This window comes from Aotus nancymaae, unplaced genomic scaffold, assembly GCF_030222135.1.
Source record: "Aotus nancymaae isolate 86718 unplaced genomic scaffold, 86718_ANA_hifiasm-v0.15.2.pri h1tg000067l, whole genome shotgun sequence".
NCBI classification, from domain to species: Eukaryota; Metazoa; Chordata; class Mammalia; order Primates; family Aotidae; genus Aotus; species Aotus nancymaae.
In genome coordinates, this window is record NW_026988482.1 from 1,046,686 (window position 1) to 1,065,398 (window position 18,713).

Genomic DNA, 18,713 nt, shown 5'->3' on the forward strand with positions numbered 1-18,713 from the left:
TTTTTGGACTGTTGTACATTGTGACTTACTACTTTAAGGACTAAATGTATTGCCATTATTTTGAATCAAAGTACTGTTTATTAACAGCAGTACCCACGTCCTCTTCATATCCTATTAACAATAGAGTTACCCAAGTTCAGAAACTACTGTATTGCCTTTGGTGTGGCAGTTATGCAGGTGACATTAAAGCCTGCTTAAATGTCAGAAATTATAAACTGGGAATTTAATCTGAACTTTTTACTTGATTTTTAGAAAAAAAATTAGCTTCTACCAAATTAGCTAATTAGCATGCCACATTAACACATAGAACAACTAATCAGTGAAGTCACTTGACTAAAAACAGAATTTCTTTATAAACCACTTAACATATATTTATTTACTCTTATACACAGACTTATGCAAGAAAAACAAAATGGTAAATTTAAGAGTTCAGACATCTTAGACAGGACTTGACTTTTGGGCTTCCGCGAGATGTGGAAACTTCTTTAGAAGAATTTTTGCTTTCTTTTTCTCTAAATTTTCCTTCCGTGCTTTGATGCGGGCTCGTTTCTCACGTTCCAGTCTAGAATAAAAAAAGCATAACAGCAATTTATACAAAAGTATTTCCCTGTTATTTGATACTATCAAAATATGCATAAATCAATTACATCAAAGCCTCAAACATGCCAATCTCTGTGTTTGTTGTGTTCTGTGTATTATTAGACTTGAATAGTAATCACTGTAAACCTGCACAAGTCAAGAGCATCTGAAACCCTATACCAACTATCCCTCCTATTTCCTGACTAGAAAGAATGTCCAGATCTTATGAACCTGTAACAGACTGGGCCTTAAGTTCAATCCTGATATGACTAAGGTGCATCTCTTAGCAGAGTGTTATTCTCTCTGTGTATAGAGGAAATGATATAAGCTAGAGTGAATAGTATTTGAAAGTAGGGAATTCCTGGCCGGGCGCGGTGGCTCACGCCTGTAATCCCAGCACTTGGGGAGGCCGAGGCGGGTGGATCATGAGGTCAAGAGATCGAGACCATCCTGGTCAACATGGTGAAACCCTGTCTCTACTAAAAAATACAAAAAATTAGCTGGGCGTGGTGGCGCGTGCCTGTAATCCCAGCTGCTCAGGAGGCTGAGGCAGGAGAATTGCCTGAACCCAGGAGGCAGAGGTTGCGGTGAGCCGAGATCGCGCCATTGCACTCCAGCCTGGGTAACGAGCGAAACTCCGTCTCAAAAAAAAAAAAAAGAAAAAGAAAAAGAGATCCTGGAGACGCTCTGCAGCAAGATTGAAATAAAGGACTGATTAAATATACAGCAGTGGTGATGAAGACAATGACATGGTTTGGTGCCCACGCAGACTGGGCATTCTACAGATAAAGTGAGGAGAGGGGTAGCTGGTTCAGTGGGGAAGATGAGTAATTTTAAATGTGATTCTAAAGTACATTAGACACTTTAAACCCAAGTTTAGAGATTGCATTCCTGCTTAAATTGTTTTTACAAGTTTGTTTTGGTATGAAAATCTTTCGGGAGAGAAAATCGGTTTTTGAGGAACTTGCTAAAAGTAGAATGTATTATTCAAGAGAGTCGTTAAAAGCTGTGGTTCTTGTGCTGCTACGATTTCCCCTTTAATTTTCCAGCCGCTTTCCCAGCTTTGAATTCTATTTCTAGCACCTTTAGCCAGGAGCTCTTTGGTTCCTCCGCCCTGTCTCTCTGGAGCCACAGCAATGGGAGTTGAGTAACACCCTTGGCCCAGGAACCGTGAGCTTGCTGCACTTTTCCCTTCTACTTGCAGCTTTTGGGGATTAAACTCCATCCTATTTAAAATAGCTCTTTTAAAAAAAAAATCTGAAGTTTGTATAGTCATCAGCGAGTGGTTCATGGGAACACTGAACTCCTCTGTCATAACAGAAGCCCTGTGTTCTTCCCATTCACAGATAAACCTTGACGAAGGAGACCCAGGCATCTGGGATCACCCACCTCGACCTCCACACTGCATTTCAGTAGAAGAAAAGGCTGGCCACCTGGCACCTCCTGAATCACCTTCCTGTAAATAACACGCTTGGTATTGGGGAAACTCTGGAAGACACTGTTTTTACTTAAACAAGATCCTTTTCACATGTGATTTCTAAAACTGTAAACCCAGAAACCTTTTCACATGTGATTCCTAAAGCTGTAAATCCAAAACCCTTTCACTCGTGATTTCTAAGGCTGTAAACCTAAGATTCCTTCATGTGTAATATATAGAGTGTAAGCCTATATAAAGGTAAAACCTTTCTTTGTCGGACGAGCTGGGTTTAGATGAATCATCGCCCAGCTCCCGGCCGTAATGATAAACCCCTTCCTTCCCCGTTCCGTGTTCGAGAGCTCTGTTTCTCACAGCTGCTCCTGTTACAACCTCATGAAGGAAAAATGTGCTGGAGGAAATATTTGGAGATCAACATTCTTCAGGATAACATGAGTTTATTTATTTTTATTTTTTCATGAGTTTAGATATAATACAACAGACTTCTGTTCCTAGCCCCTTTGCTTTTCAACAGCCTTGCAGTAACATGAAGTCACGTTGTATGCAGTTGAATTATTTGGGCCTTCATTTTCATATAACAGTAGAAAGTTTTCTCTATACATATAGATAGAATAGAAAGGCAATAAAACTTTTGAAATGATACGTACTATAATGTTAACAGTGGCTATTTCTTTTTTTTTTTTTTTCTTTTTTTTTGAGACAGCGTCTCGCTCTGTCACCCAGGCTGGAGTGCAGTGGTGCAATCTCAGCTCACTGTGACCTCCGCCTCCCAGGTTCAAGCGATTCTCGTGCCTCTGCTTCCTAAGCAGCTGAGATTACAGGTCAGTGGGGCTGGCTAATTTTTGTACTTTTAGTAGAGACAGGTTTTTGCCACATTGGCCAGGCTGGTCTCGAACTCTCCTGACCTCAAGTGATCTACCTGCCTCAGTCTCCCAAAGTCTTAGGATTACAGGCATGAGCCACCGTGCTTAGCCAACAGTGGCTTTTCTGACGGTGAGCTTATATATGACTTCAATTTTTCTTTCTACCTGACTTTCCTATTTTTTAAATTTCTTATGTAGTAACAGAAATTAAAATCTAAAGAAAGCTTAACATATGTCATCTGGTATAAAGCTAACATGTTTTATTATTAAGGGGACTTGTGCTCACCTGAGAAAACGGTCCACGTAAGGCATTGCGAAGAACCGTTTCCTGTTGTATCTTTTGTTTAGGTGCCAAGGTATCGGCCACGGCTTGAACTTGTGCCTGCCAATAAGGCAGAAAGTTATTTGCCTTAGAGAAAACATTTAATACAATTTCACTTTCCTAATTTACCTCAAATGGGTTAGTCCAAATAAAAATTAGTAGAAAATAAAACAGAGAAACGCTCTTAGTGAGATGCTTTGGCGATTTCTCTCCTTTCTGTTTCAGACTTACTGGTTATAGACAGCATACGCTCTCCAATTTGGCTCCAAGCAGCCCTGTTACCACCAACTCCATTAAAAGAACCTACCAAATGAGTCGTGAGTGGCATACTGTCAAGAGCACAGGGAAGGGCTCTAACCGAAACGCCTTCCCCATTCTGCCTACGTTAAAAGTCTCATGATGCTTCATCTTGGTCGTTCACCCCAAAGGTACATGAAATTCCTTCTGAGGGGAGGCTTATTTACCTTTGGGTTGAACAGCCTCACTTCAGAAGGAGGTTCATTTACACCAGGTTTTCTCAGTTATTTATGCCTCAGCATGACTTAATTATCAAATCCTTTCCCAAAGGCGGACAAGAGTGTGGGATTTGGATGTAGGAGCAACAAGGAGGTATTAAAAATAACTATTCCATAATTTGGTGTAGGGCTTATCCTGATGGCAGTGCGAGCAAACTGAAACTGGTTCATGTGACATTCCCTGAGACTTTAAACAAAACAGTTCCAGGTTCTCAAGGGGCAAAGAGGGCAGGTGTGTGTCCTGAAGTTAGCTTCACGGGTTTTTTTTTTTTTTTTTTTTTAAAGTTAAAAATTCCTTAATTTCTTATTCCTGGTACCACTACCACAATTTACAGGGCAATATACCTGATGTAATGAAAAGAAAAAGAAAAAGACAAAGCTACAACAGATAAAAGACCTCAGGAATGTACATCTAATTGACACTACATTGCATTAATCAATAGCTGCACTTTTTGCAAACTGTGGCTATGACAGTCCTGAACAAGAAGGGTTTCCTGTTTAAGCTGCAGTAACTTTTCTGACTATGGATCATCGCTCCTTCTGTGGCAGATTTTTACAGTTCCTCTAATGCATTTGGGACGACTGTCTCAAAGTAACCTGCAGCTTTCCTGACAGCTCCTCGCTCTCCTGCTAAGAACTGTAGCCCTTTTCTGCTGCTTTTAGAACCTTCTGCTACCATATCCACCACTTCCACCACCAGATCCATAACCACCACCATAGGGACTGCCCGAGCTTCTTCCACCAAAACTGCCCCCTTTCATGGGTCCATAATTTGATTGCTGTTGTCCACTATAATTTCCAAAATCATTATAGTTCCCACCACCACCATAGTTACCACCGCCAAAATTTCCTCCTTCATTGTAACCATCATATCCTCCACCACCGCCACCATATCCACCACCTTGGTTTCCATATCCTGGTCCACCACCACCATAGCCCCCTCTACTACTATAACCAGGACCACCGCCATAGTTGCCACCATCACCAAATCCGTTATATCCACCATCACCTCCTCCATAACTACCTCTGCTGCCACCACCTCCACCACCATAACCTCCTCTTCCACCAAAGTTTCCACCACGGCCAAAATTACCTCCACCACCTCCAAAGTTTCCTCCACGACCCATAAAATTGCCAGATCCACCTCTACGACCTCTCTGTGATCCAGCAGACTGCATCTCTTGTTTAGAAAGGGGCAAATCCCTCCATTTTGAGACCGGACTCGCCTCTTCCAACTCGAGTTCAATATCGCTTCATGGGTTTTACACCTTCTGAAGTGACATGTGTACACTTTTTCACTTCACAATTATGCCCATTAATAGTATGGTATTTCTGAACAACAATTTTATCAACTGTATCGTGATCATCGAAAGTTACAAAAGCAAATCCTCTTTTTTCCACTCTGCCTGTCTTCCATAACTTCTATGGTTTCAATCTTGCCATACTTTTCAAAGTAGTCTCTCAAATTATACTCTTCCGTATCTTCTTTAATACCACCAACAAAAATTTTCTTCACTGTTAGGTGGGCACCAGGCTTTACAGAATCCTCTCTAGAAACAGCTCTCTTTGGTTCCACTACACGCCCATCAACCTTGTGTGGTCGAGCACACATTGCTGCATCCACCTCTTCAACACAAGAATAAGTCACAAAACCAAAGCCCCTGGAACGTTTGGTTTGGGGATCTCTCATTACCACACAATCTGTAAGTGTGCCCCATTTCTCAAAATGTTCTCTTAAACTATCATCTGTAGTTTCAAAGCTCAGACCACCAATAAACAGTTTTCTCAACTGCTCTGGTTCCTTTGGATCATGGCCCTCCATTTTGAGACCGGACTCGCCTCTTCCAACTCGAGTTCAATATCGCTTCATGGGTTTTACACCTTCTGAAGTGACATGTGTACACGGACATTCTTCTGGGAAATTATCAATTAACTTTCATCAAATTCTCAAAAGGTCTTGTGATTCACATAAGATTAAGAGCCACACTCTCTTCCCTTCTCCGCCGTCGTGGTGCTTTACCCCATTTCTCGCCGTGTCTTCTCACAAGACTTTCAGGATTAAGCGATTCCTGGCCAAGAAACAAAAGCAAAATCGTCCCATTCCCCAGTGGATTCGGATGAAAACTGCTAATAAAATCAGGTACAACTCCAAAAGGAGACATTGGAGAAGAACCAAGCTGGGTCTATAAGAAATTACATATGCGATGGCACACACATAATGCTGTCTGAAGGTCACAATCGTGTTACCAAGTCAAGCTGAGAAATGTCACTGCTATCTGGAGAAGTCTGAACAGTTTCCTCTCTGGATCTGTTATGAAGGCATTAGTACAACCCACAGTGCTTCCATTATTCACGTTAAAAAAAAAAAAAAAAAAAAAAGGCTTTGGTTGCCTGGGTTCAGTAATAAATATGTGAGACCTTTCACTTCTTAAAAAAAAAAAAAAAAAGATTAAGAATGACTACAATACAGACTTATAGATAACTGGATCACAGGAAATGGAGGTTGGCTGGTTTTACCAGGTAAAGCTACCTTCATTCATATTCTCCTTCATTAAGCTCCAAAGGGGTGTGGGACCTCTTTTTATATTAGACATACCTCTAATGTATCTCATATGGTGCAAGTTGTTTTTAAAGACATTGGGCAGGGGAATGAGGCATGGATTTTTACTCTCATTTTAGAAGAGCCACAGTGTAACTACATACCAGATGACTCTTCCAAAGATGTCTCTTCTCCAAGCACCAGGTCGAGCTCTTTCTTGACCAGTCTGAAGAAGCCTCAGGGCATCTTCTCGTTCCTGGACAACGGTATCTAAAGCATCCATGGACTCTACTACCTGAAAAGAGAAGAGAAAGATCTTCCTGGACAACTCTATCTAATGCATCCAAGGAATCTGCTACCTGAAGAGAACGGAAAGACCCAGCCTTAACAATCACCTACTACAAAATTCAGGGACAGAGAATGTATAGACACTTCTGCTACAAAAAATTGACGATAAATATTTATGCCAAAGAACCACTCTGTTAAGTACTTTCTAAAAATCTTTTTGGCACACGTAGGTCTACACGGGTGTCTATATTACCACTTTCTATATTTTTAAAAAAGCTTATAGTTGTATTTAAATACAAATCTATTTCCATAGATTAGTTTTGTTTGGAGTGAGATACACTTATATCGATTCGAGACCCAATTTGAATAATGTTATTTCAAGACTCAATGAGCTAGTAAGAAGTGGTAACAACTTGCTATTTTCATTACCTTAAAAAAGACATGTTTTGATCTCAACTAATCACTGTGTGCCTGACATGCAGATACGGACATTGTGGCCTGCTCGGTGGCTGTTGCTGCTACAGGGAAAGGAATACAGTCCATCCAGACGTGAATCTCCAAAGATTTATCAAGATGCAAGATGATACTATTAAACTTCTATTTCTTTTTATCACTTTAAGATTTCTATGGTGTTATAATGTATATATTTGCAGAGTAATATGTGTATGTTTATATACATATATGTGTATATAATTTATTGATTTTTTTGAGACAGAGTCTCTCTCTGTTGCTCAGGCTGGAGTGCAGTGGTGTGATCTTGGCTCACTGCAACCTCCACCTCCCGGATTCAAGTGATTCTTCCGCCTCAGCCTCCCAAGTAGCTGGGATTACAGGTGCCCGCTTCCAGGCCCAGCTAATTTTTCATATTTTAAGTAGAGATAGGGTTTCACCATGTTGGCCAGGCTGGTCTCAAACTCCTGGCCTCAGATGATCCGCCCAACTTGGCCTCCCAAAGTGCTGGGATTACAGGCATGAGCCACCGCACCCGGCCTTATATGTTTATATATAAATATTCATGGCTGGGCATGGTGGCTTACACCTGTAATCCCAGCACTTTGGGAGGCTGAGACAGGAGGACCACCTGAGGTTGGGAGTTCAAGACCAGCCTGACCACAATATGGAGAAACTTCGTCTCTACGAAAAATACAAAATTAGCTGGGCGTGGTGGCGCATGCCTGTAATCCCAGCTACTCAGGAGGCTGACGCAGGAGAATTGCTTGAACCAGGGAGGCAGAGGCTGCGGTGAGTGGAGATTGTACTCCAGCCTGGGCAACAAGGACAAAACTCGGTCAAAAAAAAAAAAAAAAAAAAAAAAAGACAAAATAAATATTTGTATGTTGGGGATTGAAACGTGACATGGACCAAACTTTTTCATAGTTCTAAATACATACTGAGAGCCATTTTATGTGTATCACCCTTGAGCATCACAACAGGTATCAAATACTGCATAAGCACATTTGTTTCTCATAAAAATCCTCAAAAAAAGCACAGATTATGGCCAGGCGTGGTGGTTCACGCCTGTAATCCCAGCACTTTGGGAGGCTGAGGCAGGCGGATCACAAGGTCAGGAGTTCAAGACTAGACTGGCCAACATGGTGAAACACTGTCTCTACTGAAAAATACAAATATTAGCTGGGCATGGTGGCTCATGCCTGTAATTCCAGCTACTTGGGAGGCTGAGGTAGGAGAACTGCTTGAACGGGGACCCAGGAGGAAGAGGTTGCAGTTAGCCGAGATCACGCCACTGCACTCCAGCCTGGGCTACAGAGCGAGACTCCATCTCAAAAAAAAAAAAAAGCACAGATTATAAAGATAATCCCCCAGGTAGCTATAAGATCTGAAAAACGTGAAAGCCACAAATTTAGATAAAATTACTTCATAATCTGTTTTGGTTTTATATTTTTGAGACAGGGTCTAGCTCTGTCGCCCAAGCTGGAGTGCAGTGGCACGATCTTGGCTCACTGCAACCTCTGCCTCCCAGGCTCTAGCAATCCTCCCACCTCAGCCTCCCAGGTAGAGGTGACTACAGGCATGTGCCATCACACCGGACTAATTTTTGTATTTTTTTGGTAGAGATAGGGTTTTGACATGTAGCCCATGCTGGTCTCCAACTCCTTGGGCTCAAGTGACCTGCTTGCCTTGGCCTCCCAAAATGCTGGGATTACAGGCATGAGCCTCTGCGCCCGGCCCATAACCTGCTGTGTTCACACTGAGCACCTCCGCGATCCTCAGCTTCACTAAGTGACACAGTAGCCGAGTTCACATGCCTTCCTCTGAACTATTTTATTTTCTACAAAATCTCTGAAAAAGAAAAGATGACTAAGACAAATTCTATTTTGAAGACAAACTTAGGAGAAAAGGGACCACACTGATAAGGGCTTTATACAAAGCTCTCTAATCTTTAGAAATTTTTAGTGAATCTGGTTGTTGACTAACTATATTAAGCAGTTTGCCTAAGCAAGGGTAGGACTTGAGGCTTCTAGCTGAAATCCAGTGTTAGCTCACAAAGATAGAAAGTAAATGGCTACCAAGACCACAGAACTCGCATTCAAAAGTTCATGCCAACAAATGTGAGGAAAATCAAGTGTTATTTAGATATACCTTACTGAAAACAAGTCAACCTGAAAGAGCCTTCTTCTCTAGTTTGTAAGTTTCTCAGCGTGAAGAGTGCCAGTTGAGAGAATATAAAACTAACAGGACTGTGCTCCAGGGTTCTTACCCGGCACAATATACGCTTCTCTTTATAGCCAAGAATTAGTTACAGAGTAGCCCTCGAAACACATTTTTTAAAAAGAGACAAAGAGATACACTTGCAAAACTGTAATCTTTTATCATTTGCCTTTTTTCTGTATTGCAAACACAAGGGGACTAACATAACATCATTTATTTGGGTGATAAAAGGTACTAATACTCTGAAAAGAAGCACATAGAGTATTCATCTCAAATGGAGAGTTACTACTTTAGTTACAGTCATAGCTAACTATTCTGCCAGAATTATAACATTTCTCCCTTAATTTTCATATTATTCTGTAAGTAAAATTCGTCTGTATTATGCTTGAACTGGGTATCAACTCAGATCAGCCGAGTGATAAGAACTACATACCAATTATAATTCTTCTTTTCTCTTTTACTCTTCCTCAGACAGTTTCAGATCTTTGGTTTCTATCTTACATTGCAAATTTTTTTAAAAAAATTTTTGCTTAATAAAGTTTCCTTAGTGGTACGTCACAAAACACTGGAAACACCAGATATATTTGAAGTTTGAAAAAATTATGGTCACTTTCAGCTTATCTGGAGTAAATTTTTATTTTGGGTTCTACTGATTCAGAAAGTCCAGTAGATATGACCTGTCGGGCTGGAGTTCACCTCTGAAATGTAGATTCAAAGCAATCCACTGTTGACATTCAAAAGTTCTGTAACAGCCCCATTATGGCCAAAACTTGTTCATCAAATAAACAATGTGTTCTTTATAAAGCATCCTTACTTGTCATTGCACTTTTTATTTTTTTTTTTGAGACAGGGTCTTGCTGGGTCACCCAGGCTGGATGTATGCTGGCACAATCATGGCTCACTACAGCCTCAACCTCCCAGGCCCTATACTTTAAAAAAATTTCACTGTCAGGAAACACAAAGAAAGACTGAGTCTCCAGATTAAAGGAGACTAAACAGATACTGAAAATTCGTGATGCGGAATTTTCTTTTGCCATAAAAGACACTGTTGGGATAACTGATAGGCTCTAAATAAGATCTGTAGATTCAGCTAATAATATTGTATCAATGTTAATGTCCTGATTTTGAAAATTACATAGTGGTTATATAAAGGAATAACCTGGTTTCTCTTAAGTTTTTATAGATAAAGGGATGTCATATGTACAACATACTCTCAAACATTTGAGAAAAAATAGTGCGTGTGGAGGGGTAATGGACTCATAGAAGGATAAGGTAAATGCAGGAAAACAGTCACATGAGGATCTGGGTAGACGGCATATGAGAATTCCTTCTACTATTCTTTTTTTTTTTTTTTTGGAGACAGAGTTTTGCCCTTGTTACCCAGGCTGGAGTGCAATGGCGCGATCTCGGCTCACCGCAACCTCCGCCTCCTGGGTTCAGGCAATTCTCCTGCCTCAGCCTCCTGAGTAGCTGGGATTACAGGCACGCGCCACCATGCCCAGCTAATTTTTTGTATTTTTAGTAGAGACGGGGTTTCACCACGTTGACCAGGATGGTCTCGATCTCTTGACCTAGTGATCCACCCGCCTCGGCCTCCCAAAGTGCTGGGATTACAGGCGTGAGCCACCGCGCCCGGCTCCTTCTACTATTCTTACAATTTTTCTGAGAGTCCAATATTTTGTCAAAATAAAGGTAAAAGAATGAAAATATGGCCGGCGTGGTGGCTCACACCTATAATCCCAACACTTTGGGAGGCCAAGATGAGAGGATCACGAGGTCAGGAGTTTGAGACCAGCCTGGTCAATATGAAGAAACCCGTTTCTATTAAAAATACAAAAATTAGCTGGGCATAGTGGCACACACCAGTAATTCCAGCTACACAGGAGGCTGAGGCAGGAGAATCGTTTGAACCTGGGAGGCGGAGGTTGCAGTTAGCCAAGATCAAGCCACTGCACTCCAGCCTGGCGACAGAGCAAGATTCCATCTCAAAAAAAAAAAAAAGAAGAAAATGTTATATAATTCAACTTTCACTACATCAGAATAACCTCCATAATTAGGGTAAACCAATGAGGTTTTATTTTGTACCTTCTTTGATTTTCTCCGGGGATTGCTATGTCCTTCCACCTTAAAGGCAGTGTGGTAATAATGGCTGTGACTGCTGAGGAAAGGAAGCTAAGTAGCTGAGGTCACTGGAGGCAGCAGGACTAACGCTATCATAAAAACTGAGTTCTGCTCTCGCTACTTACTATGGCACAGAAGAATCAATGAAGGGCTCATCTTGAAAGCAATGTAGTAAAAGCATAAATGTAAATGTAAACGTAAGTCTTCCATGTGGAAAAATACCTTAAATATACCTTTAAAAGACGTAGATCTCATACTGATATGAAAAGATATCCAGGATACATTACATAGGTGAAAAATTCAAGTTTAAAAAGATTATAACCAAATTTGTATCAATAAAAACAATTAGATATACTTCTACACGTACAGAAAAATTTTGATGGATAAATACGAAACATGTAAGATGGATTACCTCTGAGAATGGGAACAAATACACAAGGGATCATTCTTTTAATAAAGAAAGAAAAGTGAATTTAAAAAGTAACCAACCTTTCACACTCTGTAAATAAATTAAACACTACTGACTCTTACACTTAAAAATGGTCAAGATGGTAAATTTTATGTTATGTGATTTTTTACTACAGTATTTTAAAAAGCAGTAAAAAATTAATCTAGTTACTAAGGAAATGGTTTAACCAGAACTAGAAATGTGAAGTGTACAGCTATTTTAGAAGACAGTTTGGCAGTTTCTTATAATGTTAAACATAGATTTATCATGTGAGCCAGCAATTTCACTCTTAGGTATCTACTCAAATAAAAACATTTGTCCACAAGTATGTCACAAGTTGCAGGTTGGTTTGGGAGATTAAGGCAGGTGGATCACCTGAGGTCAAGAGTTTGAGACCAGCCTGGCCAACATGGTGAAACCCCATTTATACCAAAAGTACAAAAATTAGCTGGGCGTGGTGGTGCATGCCTGTAATCCCAGTTACTTGGGAGGCTGAGGCAGGAAAATCGCTTGAACCTGGGAAGTGGAGGTTGCAGTGAGCCATGATATCACACCACTGCACTCCAGTCTGGGCGACAGAGTGAGACACTCCCTGCCACAAAAGGAAAAAAAAGTTGCAGATAGGAATGAGGAATGACTGCTGACGAGTATGAGATTTCTTTTAGGGGTCATGGAAATGTTTCCAAACGAGTTGTGCTGGTTGCACTACTCAACTTTACTAAAAATCAAACAGAAATAAGAAAAAAAAATCTATTTGACAAGTAATACAGGAACCACACACCCACTCCTTTTTGCTGTAATCCCGCAGCCCAGTCCTTCCTTCTGCAGCCGCTCTGGACTCGGCACTGGCAACCCCTCCAGCCTCCCCGGTCCTTCCTTCTGCAGCCGCTCTGGACTCGGCACTGGCAACCCCTCCAGCCTCCCCGGTCCTTCCTTCTGCAGCCGCTCTGGACTCGGCACTGGCAACCTCTCCAGCCTCCCCGGTCCTTCCTTCTGCAGCCGCTCTGGACTTCGCACTGGCAACCCCTCCAGCCTCCCCAGTCCTTACCTTCTCTAGCCGCTCTGCACTCGGCATTGGCAATATCTGCCGCTTGGCCTCCTGCTCTAGGGTTAGGAGCATGTTCCTTTCCTTGAGTAAGACATACCTACACAAAAGAACACAGAGCTTGTGAAGGTATTCTGTGGTTATGTTAACAAAGTTGAGATTTCTGACATCAAAAATAATTATCTGTACTTGAAAGGCACTTAGGGGCGAGGTGCTGTGGCTCATGCCTGTAATCCCAGAACTTTGGGGGCTGAGGTGGGAGGATTGCGTGAGCTCAGGAGTTCAAGACCAGCCTGGGCAACACAGCAAGACCCCATCTCTACAAAAAATAAAAAATGTTACTAGCCGGGCATGGCGGCACACACTTGAAGCCCCGGCTCTTTGGGAGACTGAGGCAGAAGGACTGCTTGAGTCTGGTAGTTCGAGGCCATAGTGAGCTATGATCATGCTACTACACTCCAGCCTGGGGATAAAATGAAATCTTGTCTCAAAACAAAAAGTCTTATTAGGAATCTCAATATACAGAATACGATTACAAAGAATAATCCTTGATACATAACCATCTTTGCTTATCCATTTGTTTAACAAACTTTCCACGTGCCACATGTATCAAGTGCTAAGGGAATTATAAAGAGGCATAAAACACTGTCCTTACATTCCAAGTGAAGAGTAGAGGAGATGGAAGGCAAGTAACATTTACTCTTTATTATGTACCACACAATGTGCTAAGCATTTTTACGAACTTATTTCATTTAGTTCTCACAACCACCTTCTGAGGTTGGTACTATTTCCACTTACTAAATGAAGAAGCTAAGGCTGAGAGAAGTAAGGTATTCTGGGTCACACAGGTAATTCAAGATTCAAAGCCCTGACTCTCTGTGTACAAAATCCATTCTATTTTAATTCCACCATACTGCTTCTGAAACTGTAACGTGATGTGGCATAGTAAGTGGGACAGATGAAAAGCACCAGAAGAACTAAGTCGGGGAGATGAGAAACATCTCTTCTAGCTAAGGTGGCCAGGGAAAGACTCACAGAGGAGATGGAGTATATGATGAAAGGAGAGCAGAGTAAACACAGTCAAACGTACTGAAGCAGCAGAGCTAAAGTGAAGACAGGTTTTCTGAATATATCTGTTTCAGAATAAGAGTTGGGGCCGGGTACAGAGGCTCACTCCTGTAATCTCAGCACTTTCCGAGGCTGAGGCAGGTGGATCACTTGAGGTCAGGAGTTCGAGACCAGCTGGTCAAAATGGTGAATCCCCGTCTCTACTAAAATACAAAAATTCAGCCAGGCATGGTGGTATGAGCCTGTAATCCCAGCTACTTGAGAGGCTGAGGCACGATAATTGCTTGAACCTGGGAGGTGGAGGTTGTAGTGAGCCAAGATCATGCCACTGGCATTCCAGCCTGGGCAACAGAGTGAGACTGTCTCTCCAAAAAATAAGTAAATGTCTACTAGAGTGTCTAGGCAGGTAACAATGATGAAGGAAGCAGACATGGTGAAAGGACCACAGGGCAGGTGAGAAGTGGGGTGTCCTGCTCCATCCAGAAGGGGTAGCTGCTCCACAGACCGGCCAAGTTGTTGCCATTTAGCAATGCAAGGCCAGTCTGGCCAAATCACGAGTCACATTATTCAAGAGCAGACAGAAATAGTATTTTTTTGTGTGAAACTTCCCAACTTAAAAAGCAATTATGGTCCTAACAAAACGTATCTTTGGGCTAAATATAGTACATTAAAATTCAACCCTGTCTTAAATCCTCTCAACCCTCTCTAATTCATCAGAGCCTGCCAGAAAAATCTACCTAAATTTTCAATTAAATGCACCCTCCAACACACCCTTCCAAAGCAAATAAGCTAAAAATTACAGACCCTGAAAATGTAATAAAAAGGAGAGAATTCTAAATATAACCAATGGCTGGGCAACGTGGCTTAAGCCTGTAATCCCAGCATGCTGGGAGGCCGAGGTGGGAGGATCACTTGAGCCCAGGAGGTCAAGGCTGCAGTAAGCCGTGACTGTGCCACTGCATTCCAGCCTGAGCAACAGAGTGAGACCTTGTCTCAAAGAAAAAAAACAGCAACCAACTGTTCCCTGTTTCATTTCATTAACTGACTGAAATTGCTAGTATAAAGGTTAGTAGGACTAATGTAAGATACAGTAAAATTTCTAAATCCCCAACTACTTGAGAATTGTGACATTTGTCATAATCTAACCTGTCACATAAAAATTTTTCATGATCTTAAACATCGGATTTATCATCCATAGTACTATAACACAAATCGCTTTACTCAATTTCTTGTATCAGATAGATTCAGTTTTTACCTCATTGGTACACTGTAACTCCTTCAAATGTTTAGATGTTAATGTATTTAGTATACTTACCAAAGTTTATGTAAATCTTCATTACTTTTGTTCCTTAGTTGCTGACAGGTCCATGCTGCTCCTATTAAAATGACAATACATAACATGAAATAATATTTCTAGCCATGTGCCCTTTGGCAAATCATTGAAGCTCTCTAAGCCTGTCTAAACCTGTTTCCTTATCTGTAAAATATATAATTGCTTTTGTATAGTGTATAACATAATGTGTAATTAGGGATAAATTAGGTAACATACAAAAATACTATTAACATGACTAGCAATAGCATTAAAAAAATGTTAGCATTAGTACAGAATGTATTTTCACACCTTAATGACAAAATACGTTATGCCATTATAAATTAACTTTTTGGCCAGGCCAAGGTGGGCAGATCACCTGAGGTCGGGAGTTTGAGACCAGCCTGATCAACATAGAGAAACCCCATCCCTACTAAAAATACAAAATTAGCTGGGCATGGTGGTGCATGCCTGTAATCCTAGCTGCTCAGGAGGCTGAGGCAGGAGAATCGCTTGAACCAGGGAGGCAGAGGTTGTGGTGAGCCGAGATCATGCCATTGCACTCCAGCCTGGGCAACAAGAGCGAAACTCTGTCTCTAAATAAATAAATTTTTAATTATCACTAAAAATTAAAATCTAAAATAAGCCCTAAACCTTACTTTAGTTAATAATTTCAACCTATTCCTTTTCTAACCATCTTGCCAATCTGCCAAGGAATAATTAACTCAACTATTATATTGTCCTTTTAATTTTCTCTAGGGAGCAGTCCCAAAGATAAATGAAAAAGGAAACATCTAAATAATTCCTGAACTGGATAAATAATCCTAGAATGACTGGGGGGAGTTCAGTAAATATATTGAATGCTGACCAACCCAAATATCTCACCAGATTTCACTTTTTCTTGCCCCCAGTTTTTTGGGTCATCAAAAAATTCTTCTAGTCCTTTCCTTGACAATGTGGTATGAAGTAATCTATAGTGGTGGAAGGATGTTACATTTGGTGGACTTTTAGTCAACAAACTAAGAAAAAACCTGCAATTGAAAACATATAAACAAGTAATTAAAGTTTTGTAATATCTTGATTTTATAAGCAATAAACATTATCATAATAAACATAACCATTTGTCATCTATAATGTTTTAAAAAGATACTTGGGGTTTCTGCATAAGAATTAAATTTTTTTTTCTTTTTTTCTTATTTAGAGACTGGGTCTCACTATGTTGCCCAGGCTGGTCTCGAACTCCTGGGCTCAAGTGATCCTCCCACCTTGGCCTCCCAAAGTGCTGGGATTACAGGCGTGAGCCACCATGCCTGGCCACAATAAATTTTGAAAATGCTTTAGAAAGTATTTTTAATATTGCATTATAGAAGCTGCTACCTTATAATTTCAGGTATATTGTATAAAATATATTTATACAATTATATTTTAAGGTAACATTTTTGGGTCCTTCTTACATTGCTAATGGGTGCAAATGCAGGTAAAAAGAGCAGTCAATTTTGCAACATGTGGGCTGGGCATGGTGGCTCATACCTATAATCCCAGAAATTTGGGAGGCTGAGGCGGGACAACCCCTTTGAGCCCAGGAATTCAAGACCAGCTTGGGCAAGATGGCAAAACCTCATCTTTAACAAAAATGCAAAAATTAGCCAGGCGTGGTGGTATGCGCCTTATAGTCCCAACTACTCAGGAGGCTGAGGTGGGAGGATGGTTTGAACCTGGGAGGCAGAGGTTTCAGAGAGCTGAGATCACACCATTGCACTCTAGCCTGGGCGACAGTCGGTCCCTGTCTCAAAAAACCAAAAATTAAAAACACCCACAATTTTGTAACATGTATCAAATACCTCCTCCTTTAACTTAGTAATTCTACATCTAGAAATTTCAACTGAAGAAATTATCACAGATGGGAATTTGTAAGTTAAGATGTGTATTAAAGCACTATATAGAATATCAGGTTTTTAATTATGTAACTGTGCAGCTGAGAATGGTTTAAAACATTATTATCCATCTGTATGATAAATTTTTATGCAGTAATTCAAAAATCCTGTTTTTAAAAAATAGTTAATGACCTGAGGAGATGATTTAAAACTCAGTAATGAAGTATATCACAAGCATTGTCTCCCATCAAAAATATTCAGCCTAAATCTAATCATGAAGAAATAATCAGACAAATCCAAATAAAGAAGAGAGATTCTTGGGCCGGGCGCGGTGGCTCAAGCCTGTAATCCCAGCACTTTGGGAGGCCGAGGCGGGTGGATCACGAGGTCAAGAGATCGAGACCATCCTGGTCAACATGGTGAAACCCCGTCTCTACTAAAAATACAAAAAATTAGCTGGGCACGGTGGCACATGTCTGTAATCCCAGCTACTCAGGAGGCTGAGGCAGAAGAATTGCCTGAACCCAGGAGGTGGAGGTTGCGGTGAGCCGAGATCGCGCCATTGCACCCCAGCCTGGGTAACAAGAGCGAAACTCCGTCCCAAAAAAAAAAAAAAAAAAAAAGCTAAATTATTTCATTTACAAGGAAAAATGATGACGAAGTAGAAGAGACAATTGATCCAAGCTCACCAACTTGATCAAGTCATAACCTCTGAGCTCTGTAAAATTAAGGAAATTTAAAAAATGCTTATCTCTGAGGTTAGTGTAATAATAAACCAGCGCACAACAGATCCTCAGTTAACTGCTTGCACGTTCAAGAGCAAATACGCTGCTTCCTTCTAAAAAAATCTGACCTGCTCTACTGTTTATAAAATTCAACTCTATAGACAAACGCCAGGAAAGAGCAAGAAAGCACACACGCTAAAGTAAAAAAGGATCTCGCTCTGTCCGGACGAGAGTTGTCTTCCACCTCGAAATAATGAACACCGCTTTGTGGATGCTTCTTTCTCACGCCTGCAGGGCGACTTTCCGTGCATTTGCTATTTTCATTGTAACAAATCCTGTAAATACAAATATCTCTTCTTTTTTAATCCATCCAAACCTGACACAGACTTGGGTATCGTAACAAAAACATCTTCGGTGAAGTTTTTCCCACCTCACCCATCCCAAGAGGATGCTTCTGTACTTACAGGTTATTTACTTCAACAAATGCTGGACATCTACAAACCCTATATACTGCCTGGTGCACAGCAGGCAGCAGCAAAATGAGGAAGGAACAGAAACGTCGGAGGTGGGCGACTTCTCCAAGGTCACTCCTCACCAAGGTGGGCTCCGGCTCTGTCATCCGGGCGGCCTTTGCATTCTTGAGTTGTTCTCGGCATCTCGGCAACCAAACAAGATTCAAAGTTGGAGAGGTGGGCAAACTTACTTTATACATCACTTACCCTGTGCAGGCAGGGGCCTGCGGAGTTATCAACGACCTGGACGCCTTCAGGGCGGCTGAGACTCGCCTGCAAGTAAGTGCCAAACCGGCAGCAGCCATGTTTTCGCATAACTAGGCAAACCGCGTTTCCGCCAGCGATGGCGTCACTTCCGGCGTCTCAAGCCTACCGTGAAGGGAATAGAAACAGGCTCTTG

General features: G+C 41.2%; 1 protein-coding gene and 1 pseudogene across 1 annotated transcript; both read right to left on the reverse strand.

The window, feature by feature from the left end:
- Nucleotides 1-49: 49 nt before the first annotated feature.
- On the reverse strand, nt 50-18,665 carry MRPL47 (mitochondrial ribosomal protein L47). The gene is made up of 7 exons (XM_064366827.1): nt 18,521-18,665; nt 16,088-16,233; nt 15,209-15,269; nt 12,829-12,925; nt 6,418-6,548; nt 3,164-3,259; nt 50-562 (listed from the first exon to the last, which is right to left on the reverse strand). The coding sequence occupies exons 1-7, from the start codon at nt 18,616-18,618 to the stop codon at nt 439-441; spliced, it is 753 nt and encodes a 250-aa protein (XP_064222897.1). The 5' UTR covers nt 18,619-18,665; the 3' UTR covers nt 50-438.
- Nucleotides 3,967-5,702, reverse strand: LOC135270790 (heterogeneous nuclear ribonucleoprotein A3-like; annotated as a pseudogene).
- Nucleotides 18,666-18,713: the final 48 nt, after the last annotated feature.